This window comes from Solanum lycopersicum, chromosome 11, assembly GCF_036512215.1.
Source record: "Solanum lycopersicum chromosome 11, SLM_r2.1".
Taxonomy (NCBI): domain Eukaryota; kingdom Viridiplantae; phylum Streptophyta; class Magnoliopsida; order Solanales; family Solanaceae; genus Solanum; species Solanum lycopersicum.
Window position 1 is genome coordinate 54,059,719 of NC_090810.1, and position 21,177 is coordinate 54,080,895.

General features: G+C 30.9%; 3 protein-coding genes across 3 annotated transcripts; 2 read left to right on the plus strand and 1 right to left on the minus strand.

Moving 5' to 3' along the window:
- Positions 1–5,763: 5,763 nt before the first annotated feature.
- LOC101253350 (UDP-glycosyltransferase 92A1-like) lies at positions 5,764–7,768 on the minus strand. The gene is made up of 2 exons (XM_004250822.5): positions 6,595–7,768; positions 5,764–6,377 (listed from the first exon to the last, which is right to left on the minus strand). The coding sequence occupies exons 1-2, from the start codon at positions 7,648–7,650 to the stop codon at positions 5,949–5,951; spliced, it is 1,485 nt and encodes a 494-aa protein (XP_004250870.2). The 5' UTR covers positions 7,651–7,768; the 3' UTR covers positions 5,764–5,948.
- Positions 7,769–12,108: 4,340 nt separating this feature from the next.
- On the plus strand, positions 12,109–15,347 carry LOC112940114 (uncharacterized). Its single transcript, XM_069291448.1, has 2 exons — positions 12,109–13,546; positions 13,638–15,347. The coding sequence occupies exons 1-2, from the start codon at positions 12,713–12,715 to the stop codon at positions 13,812–13,814; spliced, it is 1,011 nt and encodes a 336-aa protein (XP_069147549.1). The 5' UTR covers positions 12,109–12,712; the 3' UTR covers positions 13,815–15,347.
- An 815-nt stretch (positions 15,348–16,162) lies between these two features.
- LOC138339614 (uncharacterized) lies at positions 16,163–19,761 on the plus strand. The gene is made up of 4 exons (XM_069291449.1): positions 16,163–17,067; positions 17,147–17,191; positions 17,272–17,617; positions 17,787–19,761. The coding sequence occupies exons 1-4, from the start codon at positions 16,986–16,988 to the stop codon at positions 17,869–17,871; spliced, it is 558 nt and encodes a 185-aa protein (XP_069147550.1). The 5' UTR covers positions 16,163–16,985; the 3' UTR covers positions 17,872–19,761.
- The last annotated feature ends 1,416 nt before the right edge of the window (positions 19,762–21,177 follow it).

The window sequence follows — 21,177 nt, forward strand, 5'->3', positions numbered from 1 at the left end:
TATATATTGTAAGAAAAATTATATTAATTCGTATAATATAATTATATTTTGACATATTAATGCCTTGACAGTTCTGCTTTTTATTTACTTCTATAGCTTTGTTGGACCTCTACGGTAAAAGTAAAATTCTATATTTTACCTCTTATTATTTGTCGAGGTTCCTCAGCGAGGTTTTAGCTTTTAAATTGTGAAGGGGAGTAAAGGAAAAAAAAAGAATACTAATTGAGTAAGTAGTGAAAACATATATGATGATCAAGAATATTTTAACTAAATAACGTTTAAAATTCTTAGTTAATAACTATGACATAATCATGAAGAATGCTTTCTACTATTAATCAAAATCTAACAAAGAATAACGATATAAATCTCTCGGCTTTCAGCTCAAGTTGGTGAAATAACTTGAGTCTGTTAACTCCAAAAGAAATTACTACAACAAAATCACAGAAATAGTAATCAATCACCCGAACAGTGTTGGCGAAGTAGCATTAAACAAGTAAACAATCACTGGAAAGAAAGGCCATTGGGATATTTCCTTGGGAATATGCTGGTAATTATATTTTGTGAAAGGAATTTTTTGTAACACACACAAAAAGGAATCTACACTAAATTAGCTGCTAGACTCCCTATATGTCTAGTATGTCATATTGTTTTTTTTTTTTACTTTGCCAGATTGTACAGAGCTCCCAACACATCCTTAGTGTTGTTTCTTTTTACTTTGCCAGATTAGCTTCAGGTGTTTACATCATTATATTTTGATTCATTCTATTGTAGTTAAATAATTAGATAAAAATAAATTAGACTATAACATTGTGGTTTAATATCATTCTCAAAAATGTTTAATATCATTTTGTCAAAGCTAATGGGTATCTTAAAGAACTCTCACAAAATTCAAAAAATTCAAGTTTACTATACTATTCAAAATTCCAATCTCCTTTTTAACGTGAGTCCGGAGCCTAAAAGTTATAAAATGTTAACAAAAATTTCAAAACGGTATATGAATTTTTATTTTAACCAAAAGGGCAAAATCGCTAGAAAAGCGGGATTTTGCTCGCCGGAAAAAGCACTCGCTACAATAGCAGCATTTGCAAAATTTGATTTTTTACTAAAAAAAATTTAATGATTTTTTAATAAATTGCTGCCTAAGCAGTGATTTCTTTAAAAAAAATTAATTTTTTATTTGAAATTTAAAAAAAAAATTAAGATCAAATCGCTGTAATTTTTTTAATCAATTTTTTTAAAAAAAATTATTTTGAAACTTTTAAAATAAAATTTTAATTTTTTTTTGAAATTTTAATTTTAAATTTTTTTTACTACTTATTCCAAAATAAAAAAATTTTAATGATTTTTTAAAATAAGTAGTAATCAATATTTTTAAAAAATTGATTTAAAAAAAAATTGGAGACAAATCGTTGCGCTTGCAGCGATTTGCTCTTAATTTATCTTTTTTTTTTTAATTTCAAAAAAAAGTTAAAGAAATCGCTTCTTAGGCAGCGATTTATTAAAAAATCATTTTAAAAATTATTTTGGAAATCGCTGCCAAGGCAGCGATTTCTTTAAAAAAAAATTAATCAAATTTTGTAACTTTTTCCGGCGAGCGATATCGCTGCTCTTCTAGCGATTTTGCTCTTTTGGTTAAAATAAGAATTAATATACCGTTTTGAAATTTTTGTTAACATTTTTATCCTCTAGGCTATGGACTCTTTTTGACGTGAGGTCCAAAGTTGGACCATAGGAATATTTCTTTCATAATTTATTTTCAAATTTAATGCAACATAGAAATTAAGCAACTAATGCTCTTATGAACTTCAATAATTATCCCACTAACAAGCAGAAATGAAATCTAAATTAGTAATACGGATGAATGCTAAATCAACTCTTTTTCCCCCAATATTTTTACTATTCCATTATAAAATAAAAAATCAAAATAATTAAGAACATGTAAGCTATAATTTACTCCGTGAATCAGATCCATTAGACAACATGATACTATACTAGACACAAGATGAGATAAATGAAACACATTCTAAGTAAAGAAAGTATGTGATGTTAAAGAAATACCTAATTTATATAATTTGTAGGGACGGATTGTTATGTTGTCGGGTTGTGCTACTCCGAAATTTTTTATTTATTTATTGTGGGCCGCTTCAGTTGTCGGATTGGGACCATCAATGTTAATCTTCAAAGTGTAAAAAAAGCTTAGAAGCCATGAAAGTGAAAGAGAGAAGGAGAAGGTGAAAAGATAAAGTGATTTTCTATAAAGTGGAAGATTTATAAAGTGGAAGAAAAAGTTTCACTTTATAAAAAAAAGTTTCACTTTATAAAATGGAAGAAAAAATTTCACTTTATAAAGTTTAGGAAAAAGTTTCGTTATACGTTAAAAATACACGTTATGACACTAACAAAAAACATTTAGAAAATTAGATTAAATGACACTTTTTCTTTCACTGTGCTTATTTTAGTTAGTAACTAAAATAGTGACTTATTTTGATATTTTTATATTTTTATAACTTATTTAGGTTTTCAACTCCTTGGGATTAGTGATGAACCATAATGGAGTAACCCAACTCTAAAAAAAAAAAACTGAAACTTCTCTTCTTTTTTTAATGTACTTTTGTGTATTTTTATTGCCTATTTGCTTAAAATATTCTCAATCCCTTTTCTTCAAAACTTTTTTCTGTATATTTTTTTCTCCAAATTTTCGAATAGATAATTTTCTTCTACTTATTTTTTCTCTCTGTTTTTGCTGTCAAGAAAAATTTCCAAAATCAATATCTCAAAAAAAAGATTCCCCGAAAATTTTCTTCTCCTGTTCTTCCCAAAAAAAATTCTCCCTTTTTTTTCTTCCTTTTCGACCGTCTTCTCCGCCTAACTAAAAGCCTTCAACAAATCAATCCCCAAAACTTTTTCACTAAAAAAATGTCCCCCTACAATGAAATGGAAAGAGGAGTTTTATGGTGGAAAACTAGGATTCAAAAACTGGGAAAATGGCTGATAAATGGATAAAAACCAAGGCCCAACCCATTCCCAATTCAAAATTCTCCAAGGATAACTTAAATTAGTACACCAATTTCCCACCAAAAATCGAGTGAAAGAAAGGGCAGGTAGACGTTCGGAGAGAGGAGAGAAGCGAGCGAGAAAGGGCAAAAAGTGGAAGAGGTGAATTGTATATGTATATAATTGTATATTATACATACACATTTGTATATAGGGCAAGCGAGAATGGGAGAGGGAGGAGAGAGGCAAGCGAGATAGGGAGAGGAAGGAGAGAGACTAGCGAGATTGGGAGAGGGAGGAGAGAGGAGAGAGAGGGGGACATAGTTGAATTGTATATGTATATAGGTTAAATAATTGTATATTATAATATATATTTGTATGTTTTGGCGAATTTTACACATACAAACGTGATAATTATACAAACTCGAAGTCAACCCACGTAATTAATGTTTAATGTTAATAGCGAATGGTAATTATAACAAACTATAACTATGATAAGTAATTAATTAAGTAGTATAAATTTGCTTTGTTACATAATTTTTCCTATTAAAAATAATCAAGATTAATAATTTTTTAAGTAATTGATAATAAAAAAATCTTAGAATAATTACGAATAAGAAAGAGATAATGAGGATGACGCTATATAGCTATAGCTAAGTTAAGCACAAAGTGAGATTCTTTTAAAAACCTTTTTTTTTCTTTTGACTTTGTTGTAATATATAGAATGATCAAGTTGATATAACGTCACACTATTTTAAATTAATTGTTAGTCATTTTCTAGAAGATTAAAGTGACTAATTCATTCTAGTCAATCTGAACTTCATTAATTAAATAAGATAGTGTGTTATGTGTATTATCTTTCTAGACACGCATGGTGCTAATTAATTGTAGATTAATTAATTTAAAGAAATGCACATGAAGGAGAAGAAGGGAACAATAATTTAATTGCTTATTTTGTGGCGATTGTTCAACATTCCCAAGTGATTCGAAGTCTATTGAATATTAGTAAACATTCTTATCTTGGTCCATTTTTAATTATGATGATAAATGAAAAATTAAAATTTATAGTATTTTTGTATAATTTTTAATATTTAAATTTTTTATTTAAAATATCAAGTTGATGTAATTTAATTTAATTATTAAAAATAATAAATTTAACTTTTAAAAAATATAACGTGATAAGTAAAAGTGAACAAAAAATGTACGCAGATTTCTTAGATCATAAAAAGTAAAAATTCACCTAATATTTAATCATAGTTTTTATGTATTTTATCATTATTATATATTGTCCGATTTATTGTTTTCTTAGAGTTACAATTATTAGATTTTGCATTATGTCTTGTTATTTCAATCCCAACACATTTATGAAATTTATCTTAGCATGAGTCATTTTTTAGTTAATTTCCTAAAATAGTTATAGTCACTCAAGTTGATGAATTTATCTAATAAAATTCTTTCATTTTATTTTGTAAAATAAGAAATCATCTAAGTAATTTATTTCTCTAAAGAAAAAGTCAACAGCTAGGATACACAGATATTTTCTTACGTACATAGCTAAGATAAGCAGATAGTGAGAGATATTAACCAGAAAAATAAATAATAAAAACTTCTACGAGCACACTTAATTTAGAAACCAATTTATTCTTTTTGACTTAGTTTTAGTGACCCTATAACAAAAATGATGATTAGCGGTATTTAATTTTTAACTATCGCTAAATATGTATTTTTAGCTGTTGACTTAGTTTTAGTGACCCTACAACAAAAATGATCATTAGCGGTATTTAATTCTTAACTATCTCTAAATATGTATTTTTAGCTGTAATTGTCATTTTTTGTATATGTCCTAAAACCTTTAGCGATATTGATTCTGATGACATTTAATTATGGGCAACTTTCACATATAGCAAACAAAAAAAATCATATTTTATAATATAGCAAACTTTGCATAATTGCGCTCCATAGCAAACATAAAAACTGTATAATTCGCTATACATATAAAAGTGTATAATTCGCTGGCCTAAATTGTATAATTCGCTGGCCTATTTCGCTGCAATTGTATAATTAGTTTTGCATACAGTTGAATCGAATTAAAATGTATGTATATTGCATAATTATAAGTGTATAGCAAGAAGATATATGTTTTTCTCGCTTTATACAAAAACAGAAACACAATATATACACTTCTGTTGTATAAAGCTAGAAAAAATTGTCTTTCACTGCAATTGTATAATTCGCAATTGTATAATTCTTTGGCCTTTTTCTCTGCAATATTTGAAGTAAAATGTTTGTAAATTATATAATTAAGTGTATAACACGAAGATATACATTTTTGCATGTGTATATACAATTTTCTCTCGCTTTATATAAAACAGAAACAGAAATTATACACTTCTGTGTATAAAGCGAGAGAGGCGAGAATGGGAGAGTGGCGAGCGAGACTTCTGGGAGAGAGACGCCTGGCAAATTTTTGTCAATGTTTGCTATGAAGCACAATTAAATCAAACCCTAGCTATTCAATTTAATTTAGGTTATTAGTTTGCTATTTCATACAATTTTCCCTTTAATTAATGCAGGTAATGACTTTAGCACCCTTTATTAGTGTCAATATTTAATACCACTAAAAATTATTTTAATCATAGTGTGATATACAATGTGATATAAACCGTCACACTATTTTAATTTAATTGTTAGCCTTTGTCAATAAAAAAAAAGTAATTCATATTATAGTCAATGTAACTTCATTGGTGATCGAAGGACAAGGGAGATCAATTTTGCAATGGAAAAAAAGCTCACATTAATATACACACAAACACATATTTATATATTTAAATACACAAAAAGTACATACATATGTTATTTTGTACAATAAACAAAGCACTTCATCATACATTCTCTCTTTTATTTTTTTGTTTGTTTATTTCTTATGATTAACATCAAGTAAAAGAATAATCTTTTTAACTATTAGACTTATTACCATTAATCTTAACATCATTTGATAATTTGTTCTTGGACAAAGCTGCATTAAGAAACTCATCCATTGCTCTAATAGATGACCCTTTGAAATCCTCAGCATCTATAATAGCATTACTTATCATTTCTTTAATTTCACAAGCTTTTCTTCTAATTTCATTCCCTCTATCATTAACCCCCATAACAACTTCAATTTTCTCTAATATATCCTCATGATTAACTTGAGAATTATTCCCCCTAGCTACCTCAACACAAACACCAACATCTCGTTCCAAGAACTTTGCATTGTAAAATTGCTCTGCTGCTATAGGCCAACCAAGAAGTGGCACTCCATTTTCAAGTGATTCCAATATTGAATTCCATCCACAATGTGTCAAGAAAGCTCCGACAGATTTGTGTGCCAAGATTTCAACCTATTGTCACAAAAATAATAATATGGTTATACGCTTATCTGATATTAGAATAGATAAGAGGTCTCGAGTTCAAATCTCATAGAAAATTGAAAAGCAAAAAATATGTTCACCATATGTTTGGCCCAAGAAAAAGAATCATATCCCCATGTGTGATATTAAATAATTGAAAATATGAAATTTATAACAATTTAGACTTTTAGATAAGATGGTCGCAAACCTGAGGAGCCCATTTTGGCACTATAAGTCCTCTATTTTGATCCTCGAAAACGCGTTGAACAAATCCCTCAGGAAGCCACTCCTCTGCTCTGAATTCCATGTTAATGTCAAAACCCAAAGGAGGTCTAACAGCCCATATGAAGTTAACTCTACTAGCATTATCCAAGGCTTTTGCCAATTCCATCATTTGTGATGTTGATATTCTGTTCTGAGAGCCAAAAGAGATGTAAAGTACTGATTTTTCTTCTTTTTCATCAAGAAATTTGATGAACTTCTCTGTTTCTTCCCCTGTTTCATTACCACCTCTTTGTTTGTTACTTGTTGGCCAAGGTATTGGTCCTATTGCCCAAACATGTATTCCTAATTTTCGACGAAAATATGTTAATCCAAGCTTGTCTAGGCCTTCAACTGTATTGAAAAGAATCCCATCAGAGTTAATCCAGCTAGGAAGATTTTTCCAATTGAAATTTGTGTATGGATCATTAGAATCAGCTTCTAACAGACTTGGATTCAATTGACTAACATCAAGATTGCCACCTTCTTGAAAATCAGGCATAGTAAAAACAAAGTTTTTTGTTTCTTTATGAGGCAAATTTAGCCACATAGAGTAATAACATGCCAGACCAAAACCACCAGCCCCACTGAAAATAACATGAAAAATTCCAAATTCATGAGCTACATTTGCTGACCATCCAAAAAACATGTCTGATATAACACAAAGTGGCTTTTCAATAAGACTAGATATAAGATTTCTAAATGAAGGTTCAAGTGAAGAGGAGATTGTTGTAAAATGTATAGAGAGTTTATAAGAAAGTGAATCAGTGTTTTCAGTGTTTGGAGGCAAGCCATGTTCTAAACTATTGAATGGAATTTCAAGAAGGGAAATAGAAGAATTTTGAGGGAGAGATGATTTGAGTTTCTTGATATTAAGAGGTGTGTTCACAAAAATTATGTTGTAACCTTTTTTTTCTAACTTAAAGGCTAAGGTTAAGAATGGTATGATGTGGCCTTGTGCCATAAAAGGGAAGAGAAGAATTGTTTCCTTTTTCTTCTCCATTTTTTTGTTTGGTTTTTTTCTAGTAGAGGAAAAAAATTATAAGCCAAGAGTTGATATATATAGAGGGGAAGGAAGAGAAGAATTGTTCCCTTTTTCTTCTCCATTGTTTAGTTATTTTTACTAGGAAAAAAAAGATTCAAGCCAAGAGTTAACATATATATAGAGTTTAAGAGGTAATAAAAGTAATTTATTTTTTCTTTTCATATTCTTTTTGGTTTCTCATTATTTAGATTGGAGCTCGATTATTTTACATTCACACCGCATAGGTTTTATAAAAAAAAATGTATGTAATTGCACAAGTAGAATATAGAAATAGTAGAATGTACACAGATCTTACTTCGATTTTGAAAGGTAAAAGAAATAGTTTTTTAATAGACCCTCGACCAGAGAAAAAAATATCATTCTTTTTTTTAACCTACTAAAAATGTAAATCATATAAATTGAAATAGAAGCCGCTGGTATCAAGATTCGAGAGGTTGACTATAAAAAGGATGATTAAATTTAAGCAAAGATGATAACTTTTGGCTCTTGGAAATACTTATTTTAAGAACATTTCCATGTTGTGTATTATTTTCATCTATTGAATTCAATTCCAAGATACAATAGTTTATTGCTATAATATATTGTGACAATTGCGGTGATGAGAACAGAACTTGATGATGTGATTTACATGTTTATTATTTTTAGCAGATTGAATAAATTGCTATAAAGTAAAACGAAGTAAATATTTTAATGTAGGAGACTTAATTTCAGTACGGTTATCTTCAATTTTTCTATATTTAAAATTAATCAAAGATTTTTCTTTTTTTGAAACCTCTTGAAGTATAATTTAAAGGGAAAATGCACAAATATTTCCTTAACCTATGCTCGAAATATCAGAGACACATTTATACTATACTAAAGTCATATTATCCTCCTAAACTAATTTTCTAAGTAATTTTTTATCTCTTTTCTACCTACGTGACACTAGTTTGAAAAAAAAAAGTCAACCGGTGCTAGGTTCACAAGATAGTATCATGTAGACCGAAAGGGGTAGAAAATTATTAATATAATAAGTTCAGGAGGATAATAGTACCTTAGTATAATATAAGCATGTCACTGAAATTTCGAGCATAGATTGAGGGACACTTGTGCATTATCCCTATTTTAAATAATGAGAAATTTGCACAAATATACAAATAGCACACAACACATTTTAAAGTTGCTTGGACAATTGTTGAAGTTGTCGAACGACTAAAGAAGTTGTTCAGACAACTACGACAGTTGTCGGACAATTAAAGAAGTTGTTCCGACAATTACAACAGTTATTGGACTAAAGAGTAAAAATTAAAAATTTGGGACTATTGTGAAAATATCTTTTAACCTAATATTTTTTTTTCGAAAAGGACCTAAAATATCCTCAAACTATTAGAAATGGTACAAAAATATCCTCCTTCCACTTATTAGCTCTCAAATACCCCTCACATCTACCTTTGGGCTCCATATTACCCTTACTTTTAACAAAACTCATTTAAAATTCAATTAATAAATTCATTAAATGATGTGGCAATCATCTATTGGTCACTTTATAATTAACTTAAACAAATTTTAAAAAATTACCCATTCCCAAATCAAATCATCCGCCCCAATCTTTTTGACCTATCAGCCCCATATTAACTGCGAACTTAAGTTTTTCTCATCTCTTTCTCCAAGTGCAGTTTGCTGTTTCCAACCAAAAATTCAACTATTGGTTCCATTTTTTTATTTCTCTTGTTTTTATCAGCCATCTCTTTATATTTTCTATTCTCCAAAGTCCTACAGTTTTGTTTTTTTTTTACTTGCTTAATAGTTGCATTGTGATTCTTGAAAAAAAAAATTGATTGATTTTTTTGCTTTCTAATTGCTTTTAGTTATAGCTCGAAATTTTGAGATTGTGCACTTATGTAGCTTTGAATGTGAAACAAAATATATAAATAAAGTCCACAAAGATGAGATTGTTGTCATGAAATTTTGTGAATTTTCGATGGTTGGAATCAAAGTTCTTAATTTTACAATATCAGTCGAATTATTTAAATAACTAATTTGTAATTTATTCCCAAGACAACATAGCTAGAATTCAATTTCTTATGAGAAAATTATGTGTTTTCCATCAATTTTTCGCCTATTTACGAATACTAATATAGTTAATAGGTCAAAATTTTTTACTCAAGATGCACGGTACATTTATTAGAGAAATGTGATGTTAATGATCCCAAATGGATCCATGATTCTTCATTTGAGCTGGTCGTCGTTTCAGCTATAGAAACAAAATTAATTTGGGGCGGGTTTTATTTAATTTGGGGCGAGTCAATTTGACTTGAATTGGCGGAATATTTTTATTTTTGTTTAAGTGAATTATAAAGTGATCAATCGATTATTGCCACGTCATTTAATGAATTTATTAATTAAATTTTAATTGAGGTCTGTTAGAAGTAAGGGTAATATGGAGCCCAAAGGTAGGTGTGAGGGGTATTTGAGGGCTAATAGGTGGAAGAAGGATATTTTTGTACCATTTCTAATAGTTTGAGGGTATTTTAGGCCCTTTTCCGTTTTTTTTTTATTGTCACTTCCACCTAATTTTTAAAACTTGAATAACTTTTACCTAATTGACAAACTACTTTGTTCCTTTTAATAGACCTTCCCCTCTATAATCTAGAGAGGAAAGTATAGATTCCCGTGAACCTTGAAAATTCTGGATACACCTTTGACAATTTGATGTCTTCTTTTAAGATTTTTAATTTGCTAAATATTAAATTGTTTTTTTTAAAAAAAAAAATCATGACCACCTGGGACGTTCCGGAAAAATTATAGAAAGACACATAAAAAAATAACTAGTAAACTTAGGCTAATTTTTTTTTATGTATTTTTCTAATTATATCGGATGTTCCTGATGAAACAAAATTATTGAAGTTACAAAAGAGGGGTTTTAGCCAACTGATCCACATAAAGTGTTTTTCATAAGTTAAAAATGGAGGAGTAATTTGTGTTTTTAAAAATATTTTTGAAATCTTGGCCTAGTGCAATTGTTACTCCAAATTCACAATTTCTTTTTTAAAAAAATTATAAGTCAAATACAAACTATTATCATTAAAAAATATTTTTCAAAAAAAAAAAAAGCTTCTAACAAAAGCAAATTTCAATGATAGTCTTTGGTTAATTTTTATACAAGCTGGAGATAAATTAAAATAGGTATAAATATACTAATATATAATATAAATAATACGACATGGCCACACAACATTTAAAAACATAGCTTGTAGCATAGTTATGGATAACCAGTGTACCATAGTTATTGCTTACAATTAATGCATTCCGTTAAATCCAATAAATACAGATCTAGCTAATGTCCATAGTAAAATAAATATAATTTTGTGGAGACTTTTTTTTTTAAGTTCTTTGACTATTTCGATGTAAAAGTAGTGGCGGCGTAAAATTTTCAATAAATTTTTTTAAAATGTGAAAAATAAAAATATGAAATAGTGGAAGAGGGTTCGAAATCTACTCTATACATTTTAAATTAATTAAATTATGTATATATTATATAATTTTTTGTCGAAAAAATTTGTCTGTAATTAGGTGACTCAATCTACCGGTGCTTAAAAGGAGATCTTCTAGAATGTTATCATTTCAGATATATAATTAATATAAATTCAAGTAAAAGTCTCCTAATTCAAGAATATATCTTACAAAATTATTAAGTACTCAGATTTAGCAAAATATTTTAGATTTGGCTCCACTTCATTATTTTCAATTTCTTATTTGGATATGAGACACGTAGCATGGACAAAAGTTAATGGTTAAGAGTTGACGGATTAAAATAAAATTTTAATTATCATTTATATATTTCATAAAAATAATATTATAGTAATGCCACAATTCAAGAAATATATTATCTTGTTCATAAATATATTACAAAAAGCTTTCTATTTTTTCTATTTTTTTCCTACTAGTAATTATGGTCTGTTTTTATACTAAATATATTACAAAATATTTTAATTTTAATTTTAATTTTTATTTTTATTTTTGTAAATATTTTTGCTATTAATTATATGTGATAACCAATTTTAAAGAGAGTTCAAAATTACAATGTGAGACTGACTCATTTTTTTTTTTAAAGAAAACGTTACATAAATACTCGCAGATATAAAAAATAGGAAAAATTACATAAACAAAGACCTTTTATTTTATAATTACCAATTTTAAGTACACTTTTTATTTATTACCATTTTTGTCAACTTTTAGCTATATTAACTTAAAACAATTTAAAACCCATTTATTCCTTTTTTATACAAATTTTAAACAAAGTAAAACATATTATCGTCATATCCTTTCTCGCTCTTTTTGTTTCTTTCTCCTTCTCCTCGTCAAAAATTAGGGTTTCTGTTTGTTTTTTTCTCCATTTTTTTGTACGAATTTTAATGGAAGAAGGTCTTAGAAGAAGTCCGCGTCTAGTGAGGACTTCGAATCCAAAAGTTTATCGAGAAATCGAAAGAAGCTTCAAGTTTCGTCTTCTAATTCTATGGATGAAATTCCAAATTTTAGTTTGGGTATATCACAAATTTCGGGGGAGAAGAACAATGAGGAGAAGAACAATGAGGAAGAAAACAAGAAGCAAAAGAAAGGTAAAAAACGAGTTAAAGAGGTTAAAACAATGAAGAAATCAAAAAAAATATGTGTTACTTTGGCATCTACATCGAAGAAAATCGTTGACAGTGATGATGATTTTGAGGATTTACCTCCTCAATTTCAGTCAAAAAGTTTGAAAAATAAAGATGGATTGGAGAAGAAAAGGCCGGTGAATGATGGAAAAACACGAAATCGTTTACCCAAAAGTGTCATTCTACCAGAGAGTAGATATCCGGTATGTGCTAGTACTTCTTAGTTATTTGTTGTTTAGCAATGGTTTGTATGTTGATTGCTGCTTGTTTTTTAGATGTAGTATGTGAAATTATCTTTAATTCAACTTATATTCAACTTTAATTCAACTTTAATTCATTTTTTATTCATCTTTAGTATGTAGTAACACATTTTTAATTCATGTTTAATGCATATGCAGGATCGTAAATTCTGGAAACATTCTGATGTTGTGTATATTTCGAGTAGGTGGTCATGTTACACTAATCATAGTGTCATTGAACAAATCAAACTATCTTTATCTGATAAACAACTTGAGATGTTTAGGAATACATGTTTTGGGTACTTTCTTGACCTTTCAAAATCGAGCACACAACTACAACTTATTCATTGTCTTATAAATAGAGAGTTAAAACATACACCGGATGATGTGTTTGCTATTGAAATAAATAACAAAAAGTTATTTTTTGGTCTTAAAGAATTTGGGATAGTTACAGGCTTAAATTGTGTTGGTGATGGCACATCTATCAATGTTCCCAATTCTAGATGTAGTTTGATGAGTAGTTATTTTCCGGAAAAAATCACAGTTCCAAAGAGTCATCTACGTGCACTGTTTTTAGCTAAAAAATTCATAGATGATGACTCGGTTGTTTCATTGGCTGTTCTATACTTCATTAATGATTTTTTATTTTCATATGAGGACAACGAATACCAAATTAGCAATAGAGATTTTTACCTTGTGGAAAGTGGAAAATTCAATTCATATCCGTGGGGTTTAGATGTGTACAAAAAGTTGTCTGATTCTGTGAGGCATGAGCTTAAGTCAACACATAAGTACTATAGAATTGGTGGCTTGCCTCTTGCTCTTCAAATTTGGATATTTGAGTGTTGTTCAAAGGTTGATGAAGATATAGCTATTCGTGTTGCTGATTCTATTCCAAGAATCTTGAATTGGAAGACAATTGCAGAAAGTCCATGGTTAAAATATATTGAGAAATGTCTCTTCATGCCTACAAAAAACAAGGTATTTGTACAAAGTTAATACATTTTATTACATTGTTTATTTGAACTCAAGTTACTATATCTAATGTTATTTTGTGTATTTGGTTTTTCAGTTTGAGAACATAGTGGCCAGTGAAGATGAAGTATCCAAATTCAGGCTTCCTGAAACTCGTGATTACCATGCTGAAATTTTGAAATTGGAGCCTAAAGGATCAAATCATGGTCTAGACATTTTGATCAATGAAGTCATAGAATTGAGAAAAGAGCTTGTAAAAGTATACACAAACTAAACTTTAGGCTTTTTATTTTAAAACTGTTATTTTTTTAATATTTTCGTTATGATTTAATATCTATTAGGTGAATGAAAATAACAAAGCGCTTGAAGAGAAGATTGATTTAGGATTCAATCAAATCAAAGAATCTGTGGTGAACTCAAACAAACAATTATTGGAGGATATTTCTTTGTTGTTTGCTAAGAGTGGTGGTAGCAACTCTGTTATTCGAGAAGTTAAGGAACCATCTAAAAAGCATGCTGGCGAGACATTTTCAGGTGGATTAGATTTTAATGGAGGTTCGTTTATATTTTCAGTAAATTTCTGTTATATTCATAATATAATTTTAATATATAGTTTAGTATTTTCTTCCAGTTAATCAATAAATGACACGAATTTGATATTTCATTTTTCAGTTAACTTAGATAGGTTTTTTTTATAATATGTTAATTACATATACAGCATTTTCTCCCCGTGTTAATGCATCTGTAAATGAATCGAGGGGGAACGATGCTCATGTTATGGGATCAAATCAAAATGAAGAATCTCAAGTGCTTAAAGCTACAGTTAGATTTGCTGATGTTGAAAATTTTGAAAGAGTATCAAGTAAAATAGGTAATGAAGGATTTTATACAAATATCATCCTCACCTTCCTCCGGCTTATCACCGGCAGTTTGTTCAGGGTTTCAAACTCAACGATGGCAACTAAACACGAGGGTTGCGCTCGTTGCGGGACTTAACCCAACACCTTACGGCACGAGCTGACGACAGCCATGCACCACCTGTGTCCGCGTTCCCGAAGGCACCCCTCTCTTTCAAGAGGATTCGCGGCATGTCAAGCCCTGGTAAGGTTCTTCGCTTTGCAATTTCTTATTTTACTATGTTCAACTCTATGTATTCCTCTATTCGTAGAGTACATTGAATGTACAGAAATGGCTATAACAGAGTTTCTCTTATTCGTATTAACAGCTACTCTAGGGGGAATGTTTTTATGCGGTACTAACGATTTAATAACTATCTTTGTAGCCCCAGAATGTTTCAGTTTATGCTCCTACCTATTATCTGGATATACCAAGAAAGATGTATTGTTAGTTATATTTGAAATGTAGTGCCTGTTCTGTAAGCTCTCTTATTGGATCTCCCTTTGTTATTTTTTATAAAAAATATATAAAAATAGGTTATTCCTATGAGTAATGTTCCGAAATCATTTAGAAAATGTTTATATCAAAACAAAACTCCCAGGATAAAGTAAATTAGAGTTTCCAAATGCTTTGAATCTATATTCATAGGAGGTTATCATGGTGTATACACTTGGTAGTGTCGTAAATAGTGTACAATCTGAGTTTCCTGCTGTTCGCCTATCTACTCTGGTTGAGCATCTTGATTCCCTCATTAGAACGCATGCTCCTTTGATGAAAGATCGCAGGTGTGGCTCCTTCCTATGGTCTCTACTGCCAACTCGTTTCACTCCAGTTTACCGTAGCAACTACAGCAAGCTGACTAGCTCCCTGGCTCGTATGACTAGCTCGCTTACTTTACTTTCACTCAACAGCCTAGCTCTAACAAGCCAACTCCGTTCCTAGTTTCGCTACCCTGCTTTAGCCTCCCCCCTTATAACGAGCAAGTAAGTATACTAGCTGAGCTAGCCGCATTCCTAGTTACTACTTAGTAGCCTTATTTCACTTACAGTTATCTAAGACATTCAGGGGCTGTGTAACTGCTGTTAGAACGCTTCGTTACAGATGTCGAAAAGTGAAGATTGGTTCTGTGCCAGGTCATGGTGATATGCTGGATTGGATAAAGGGTTGTTTCGTCGATAGCATTATCTGATGTGGGATGCGTAGTAGCTGTTGTCACAGTAGGGGTCCCTAAGGCGGGAATTGTCCTAAAGTAGCCATAGCGTTGATTGCTCTCCTTGTTCTATCGTATGGGCGAATTATCTTAACGAAAGCCTTCTTTTTGGCCCTCGTGTGAGGGTTGTCATAACTTGTGTCTATCCACTGTTAAATGACTTCACTTAATATAGTCCTAAGGGCAGTCTCTTTGAGAAGGGGCCGTATTAGTTTTTATTAGCTGTCCCAGGGAAAAGAGTAAGTATTGGCTGTTGGCATGTCCGAGCTAAGATCGTTGAGGCGGGTAAGGTTGCCTAGCTTACTTGGTAAAGGACTCCTTTCTTTAGTTTAGCGGCCATGGATCGATTCTAGGTGGTTCACTTGTATACCCCTATTCTCTGAGTTCACGTTCTGATCTAGCAAATCTACTTTTCAGATGAGTTCCTTAGTTTTTGGACAGGACAGGTGGGAACCAGGAGGTAACGCGTCTGTTAAAGCAATCGGGCAAATGCGTGTATACTAGCTTACTAGCTATAGCTGTTACTGTGCTTTCTGGATACCTTTCCATGTCTTATAGGTGCATGCAGGCAACTTGAGATCGAACTTCGACTTCGTAAACTCTGCTTCATCCGAAGCGAGGAATCAATCTATCTTTTCTGCTAGCCTTTTCCCTTTTTAGTATTAGAATCTAGCTCTTGCATCTTCATTCGATACGGGGAATCTCGCAATACTCAGAATGGCCTGTCAGCGAGAAACTCTCTATCAATAGTAAGTGAACGCGTAAAAACCAAGTAGTCGCTCCCTGACCCATACACCTATTGTAATGTTGGTCAACGAGGTAAAGAATCCGAATCGAAATCAAGAGTACTTTCCTAAGAAGCTAGATAGAAGAAAAAAAGAAAACCGTCCCTTGACCTAAAAAAGACACTGACCACCCTAATCTAATCTCGATTAGAACAGAAAAACTCAAGATGCATACTGAAAAAGTCAATCCCCTCTTTTTTTTTTGTTTTGGCACTAGTGTTGGTATGGTCTTCGGAGAATCGGTAAGACATAGCGGACGACCTTCCTCAGTCATTGGCAAAGTACCCTTTCTTGTTCCTGACGAATGATTGATAAGAACGGATTGCCCGGGCTTCCCTGCATCCGATCAACTCATACCTCCTAGCCCTGTAACTTCAACTTAGACTTAGGACTGGCCTTGCCTCATTCTTGAAGCTACATCTCTTCGATCCCTTTCCGGAACCAGCCCTAGACCTCTTCTTTTTAATGTTTTCCGGGGCTACTTTTTCAGTCGCAGGTGCTGCTACAACTAATTGGTTCTTCAGTTGATTGGTGTTCAATTCTGTTTTTTTAAATGTTCTTGTTATGTACAGATGAAGATGTTGCAGGAATTGCTATTGAAAAAGTTCTGTCAGAGGTTGTTGCTGATATAAATGGTATTCATTTTCTTAACTTCAAGTAAACTTCTTTCGATTTATTTTGATAACATTATTAAAATATTTATTTTGCTTACAGTCCAAGAGGCTGCTGATGTGAATACAGTTGGGGCGAAACCTGATGGTAATGTAGTAAAAAAAACCAACATAAATAAGTGTTGCATCTGTTGATTGTAAATTAATCAATATATCTATTATATGCAGATGCAACAGAGGATTGTCAAAAATCTTTGCATACTTTTGATGACTTTATTTTAGTTGATAAAGATCTTTCTCAGATCAATAGGACTGAAGAATCTTATCTAAAAAAAAGAGCCCAAGTTGATCAAAACAAAAAGAAAGTGTCACTGAAGAAACGTGGCAGAAAGAAAAATCCAGAAAAGTTAATAACATCTCCCTTCACACAACATTTTGAATCTGGAGGAACTTTATGTGTTACACGTCAGGTTTTTGAGACAAAACATCCTTTTTTATATGCAAGCGGAGGAGATGATGAATCTGATTTGATCGATTCATTCACTAAGTGGCTTTATACGGGTACAAAAAAGAGGTAATTTATTTTGATGTTTTTGGGATAATTTTCCTAATTCATAATATATACAAGCTTAATTCAACTTGTGGAACGCTCTGTACCTCTTTTTTAGTTTCGTATTTGCCTCTTTTTTAGTTGTTCCTGTCTCGGTTTTGAGTATTTTTTTATTTTTGTTCTGTTTTGATAGGGGAAAGAAACCTTATACAGATGCTCTTAATGTTATCAATCCAGCATTTGAATTGGGTGTCTGTACGGTAGATGAAAGACTCTGATTTTTCAAATTGGCACATTCCGGACAACAATGGTGTGATGAGGTTTGTTATATAAATTTTAGTTGGACGTTAATATTTCTTTGATTCGTTCTGTTTCTTAATCTTGAGTTTGCCTTTGTCTCAACTAAAATTCTTTCTGTTTAGTTGTGTAGATAGATTGTATTTTTCATCTATTAAAGCTCTTTAGTTGTGTGACATTGTAATTCTATAGCTTGCAAGTCATTTTTCTTTCTGTTCTTGTTCCCTTTGTCTCTGTCTTTCAAGAGGGACAAAAGCTCAGGATATTGCGAAAAGGATGAAACTTATAATCATGTTCTTGTCATTTTAGCTTCAATTCTTTTCTTTTGAGGTTCATTGTATCATTAAGAATCCACATATATGCATATACATGAGCTAGAATATTATATAAAATATGTCAGCTTCAGTAAGTTACTGTTGTCTCTAAGTTTTTTTCTGGTAGAAATTGAACATCTTCATAAGTTCTATCACTGTTCTGTTTCACCAATATGTGATGAATGAGCCACACTTGGGGCGAAAACAGAGTTTTTCCTTAACTTTGAGTTGAAATTTCTGCACTGTTCTATCACTGTTCTGTTTCATAAGTTTTTTTTTTGCAGCATATTGATGTCATTTTCTATTACCTAAGAAAGAAAGGAAAATATGAAACCAACAGTAATGTTCGTTTTACGACGACTGATTGTGTTTTCAAGACAAAGATTACCAATTCTTTCTTTAAACTTTGTGATGCTTATGAGGATAAGAAAAATTTTAAAGTTTTAGATTCTGATGATATTGCCCGGTATATCAGTGGACGTCGTTTGTTGGCAAGTACCTCGTGGGATAAAGTGGATTTTGTTCTTATTCCACTAAACATTAAAGAGAATCGTCACTGGATTTTTGTGGTGTTTGATATTGGGCAAAGGTCATTGGAGGTGTATGATTCATTTCCGGCTAGGGGTGGGGTGAATTTAGAGGTAAAAAATATTGTTGAGATGCTTTCGGTTGTTTTACCATATTATCTAAGTGTGGTTAAGTTCTATGATAAGCGTCCTGAATTGAAGTCAACACCAAAATACAGTGAGATAAATGAGTTCGAGAAAATTGAGTTTCATTTCATAACTAAAGATGTTCCCAGACAAAATGAGGATTCGTTGTAAGTATTATCAAATATGTGTTTTTTTTTAATTATTAAATTGATTTTTTGATAATAATTTTATATTGAATTTTGTAGGGATTGTGGAGTTTTTGTTGCTGCATTTGCGGAGTTTGTAAGTAATGGCCAACATATTCAAAATCAACAAGTACAGGCAGACATTGTCCGAAAGAAATTTGGAGCTATATTATGGGAATATGCAAGAAGGAAGCAAGCGAGTGACCTTCAAAGTGAAGACGAAAGACCAGTTAGATAAAGGAATATAGTTATATTAGTTAGTATGACTATGAAAACTATATAATGTAAAACAATTTGTAGTTACTATGGCTATGAAAAATTGTATTGGTCTATTTTGTAAGTCTTGATATTATATACCTAACTGTGTTGTTTATATGTAAGTCTTCTATCTGAAGTTGTTCCTTCTTTGTGTCCTTATTGATCCTTTCTGTTTGTACTTCCTCTAAGGAATTTTGTCTTTGCAGTTGGAATGCTACATATGTTAGTTTATTTGGGAGCAACAAGCTGTTGCCCATGTCTATCCAGCTTGCTGGAAGTATGCATGATTGAGTTTAAAGAAGTCAATGCTCCTCATACTTCTTTTTGAATGACACTATGAATGCTCATGTAAAACTGGCAGGAAATGGTAGTAAAAAATTGTAATTAGGTTGATTTAAAGTTATAGTTTTATTTGAATATGTAATTTGAGTAGTTAAAAATTGTAATTTTCGAGGTAAACATGAAACCTCAATAAGTTGTGAAAACTATAAAAAAAATCATGTATTTTTTTTTGGTTGCAAATATATGAACTTCTGTGTTACGAATCGATACTATTTATTTTTTTGAAATCCTATTTTTCTTTATAGAATTAGAACAAGACATTAATCTTAAAATTTCCACAAGTGAATTAAACCTGAATTAAACTTGAATTAAATCTATATTACACAAATGGTAACAATTGAATTAAACCTGAATTAAACTTGAATTAAATCTATATTACACAAATGGTAACAATTGAATTAAACCTGAATTAAACCTAAGCTAAAGTTGTATTACACAAATACTAACAAGTGAATTAAACTTTGAATTAAAGCCATATTACAAAAATACTAACAAACCAAAAACATACCAAGCATCACCCAAATTCCCCAACCTGACAAATATACTCAGCAAGACATTTCCAAGCCTCAAGCTCAACTGGGTTATTCCAGTAAACTATATCATTTCATCTATATATCATATAAAATGTAACTATACACATAGAAACATTCCAGTAAACTGAATAACATGAGATTGCACAACTAAGAAAGCATTCTATTAAACTGAATAACACGAGATTGCGGAACTAAAAATATAAACCATATAACCGAACATGATCCAAATTCGTAGAGTCAATGAGCTTCTAAAACAAACTACTAAACAAATTATTTTTTTATTCTTGATCATAAGGCCTGACATTTTTACAAGTCTTCCTGTTGTGATCATGTTGTCCACAATTGCTGCATGTAATTTTCGCCTTCTTGAATCCATCTTCTCTCAGTTGAGTATGTCTTTTATTTTTTGGCCTTCCCGGAGGTCTCTTTCCATGAGGTGGAAGTACAATATCTTCAAGAACATGTGTTGGTGTGTTCCATGTACTTTCATTTGGCTGGGGATCCATTTGAAATTGATATGTCAACAATAAATTTTTTCTTGTATAGTAAGCCGAACAATATTTCTCATAACCAGTGTATTTTATTGTTAAAACGGCCAAAGCATGTGAACATCGTAACTCATCCAATTGAAATCTCCCACATGTGCATGTACGTTGGTGAAGACATACTGTGAATTGTGTAATACCATCAAGTACAGTATACACATATTATTTGTCTCTACAACCTATGAAAAAAAATATATATTCAAGAGAGATGTTAGATATGAATCCGAAGAAAAAATACTAGCAAACAGATTAGGCATACCTTTAATTTCTCTGATGCAGTTTTATTGCGCCGCAATATATTTTCATACTTTTTTCCAAGGTGAAAACCTGAAAATGTTGCCTTTGATCTGTTATTGTTATTCCATTTCTGTACAAGTTGTCTCATGAATTCCAAGAGTTGCAAGACTGTAAGAACTTTGGCATGTCTTGTCGTGAATTGACTGATTCTGCTATATTT

Excerpts from the sequence above, each read along its gene's own strand:
- LOC101253350 (XM_004250822.5), bottom strand. The coding sequence starts at position 7,650 with ATGGAGAAGAAAAAGGAAACAATTCTTCTCTTCCCTTTTATGGCACAA. Across the intron at positions 6,378-6,594 it reads TGCCAAAATGGGCTCCTCAG|GTTGAAATCTTGGCACACAA; the intron begins GTTTGCGACCAT and ends TTGTGACAATAG.
- LOC112940114 (XM_069291448.1), top strand. The coding sequence starts at position 12,713 with ATGCATATGCAGGATCGTAAATTCTGGAAACATTCTGATGTTGTGTAT. Across the intron at positions 13,547-13,637 it reads TCATGCCTACAAAAAACAAG|TTTGAGAACATAGTGGCCAG; the intron begins GTATTTGTACAA and ends TTGGTTTTTCAG.
- LOC138339614 (XM_069291449.1), top strand. The coding sequence starts at position 16,986 with ATGTTCTTGTTATGTACAGATGAAGATGTTGCAGGAATTGCTATTGAA. Across the intron at positions 17,192-17,271 it reads AGTTGGGGCGAAACCTGATG|ATGCAACAGAGGATTGTCAA; the intron begins GTAATGTAGTAA and ends TATTATATGCAG. Across the intron at positions 17,618-17,786 it reads TATACGGGTACAAAAAAGAG|GGGAAAGAAACCTTATACAG; the intron begins GTAATTTATTTT and ends CTGTTTTGATAG.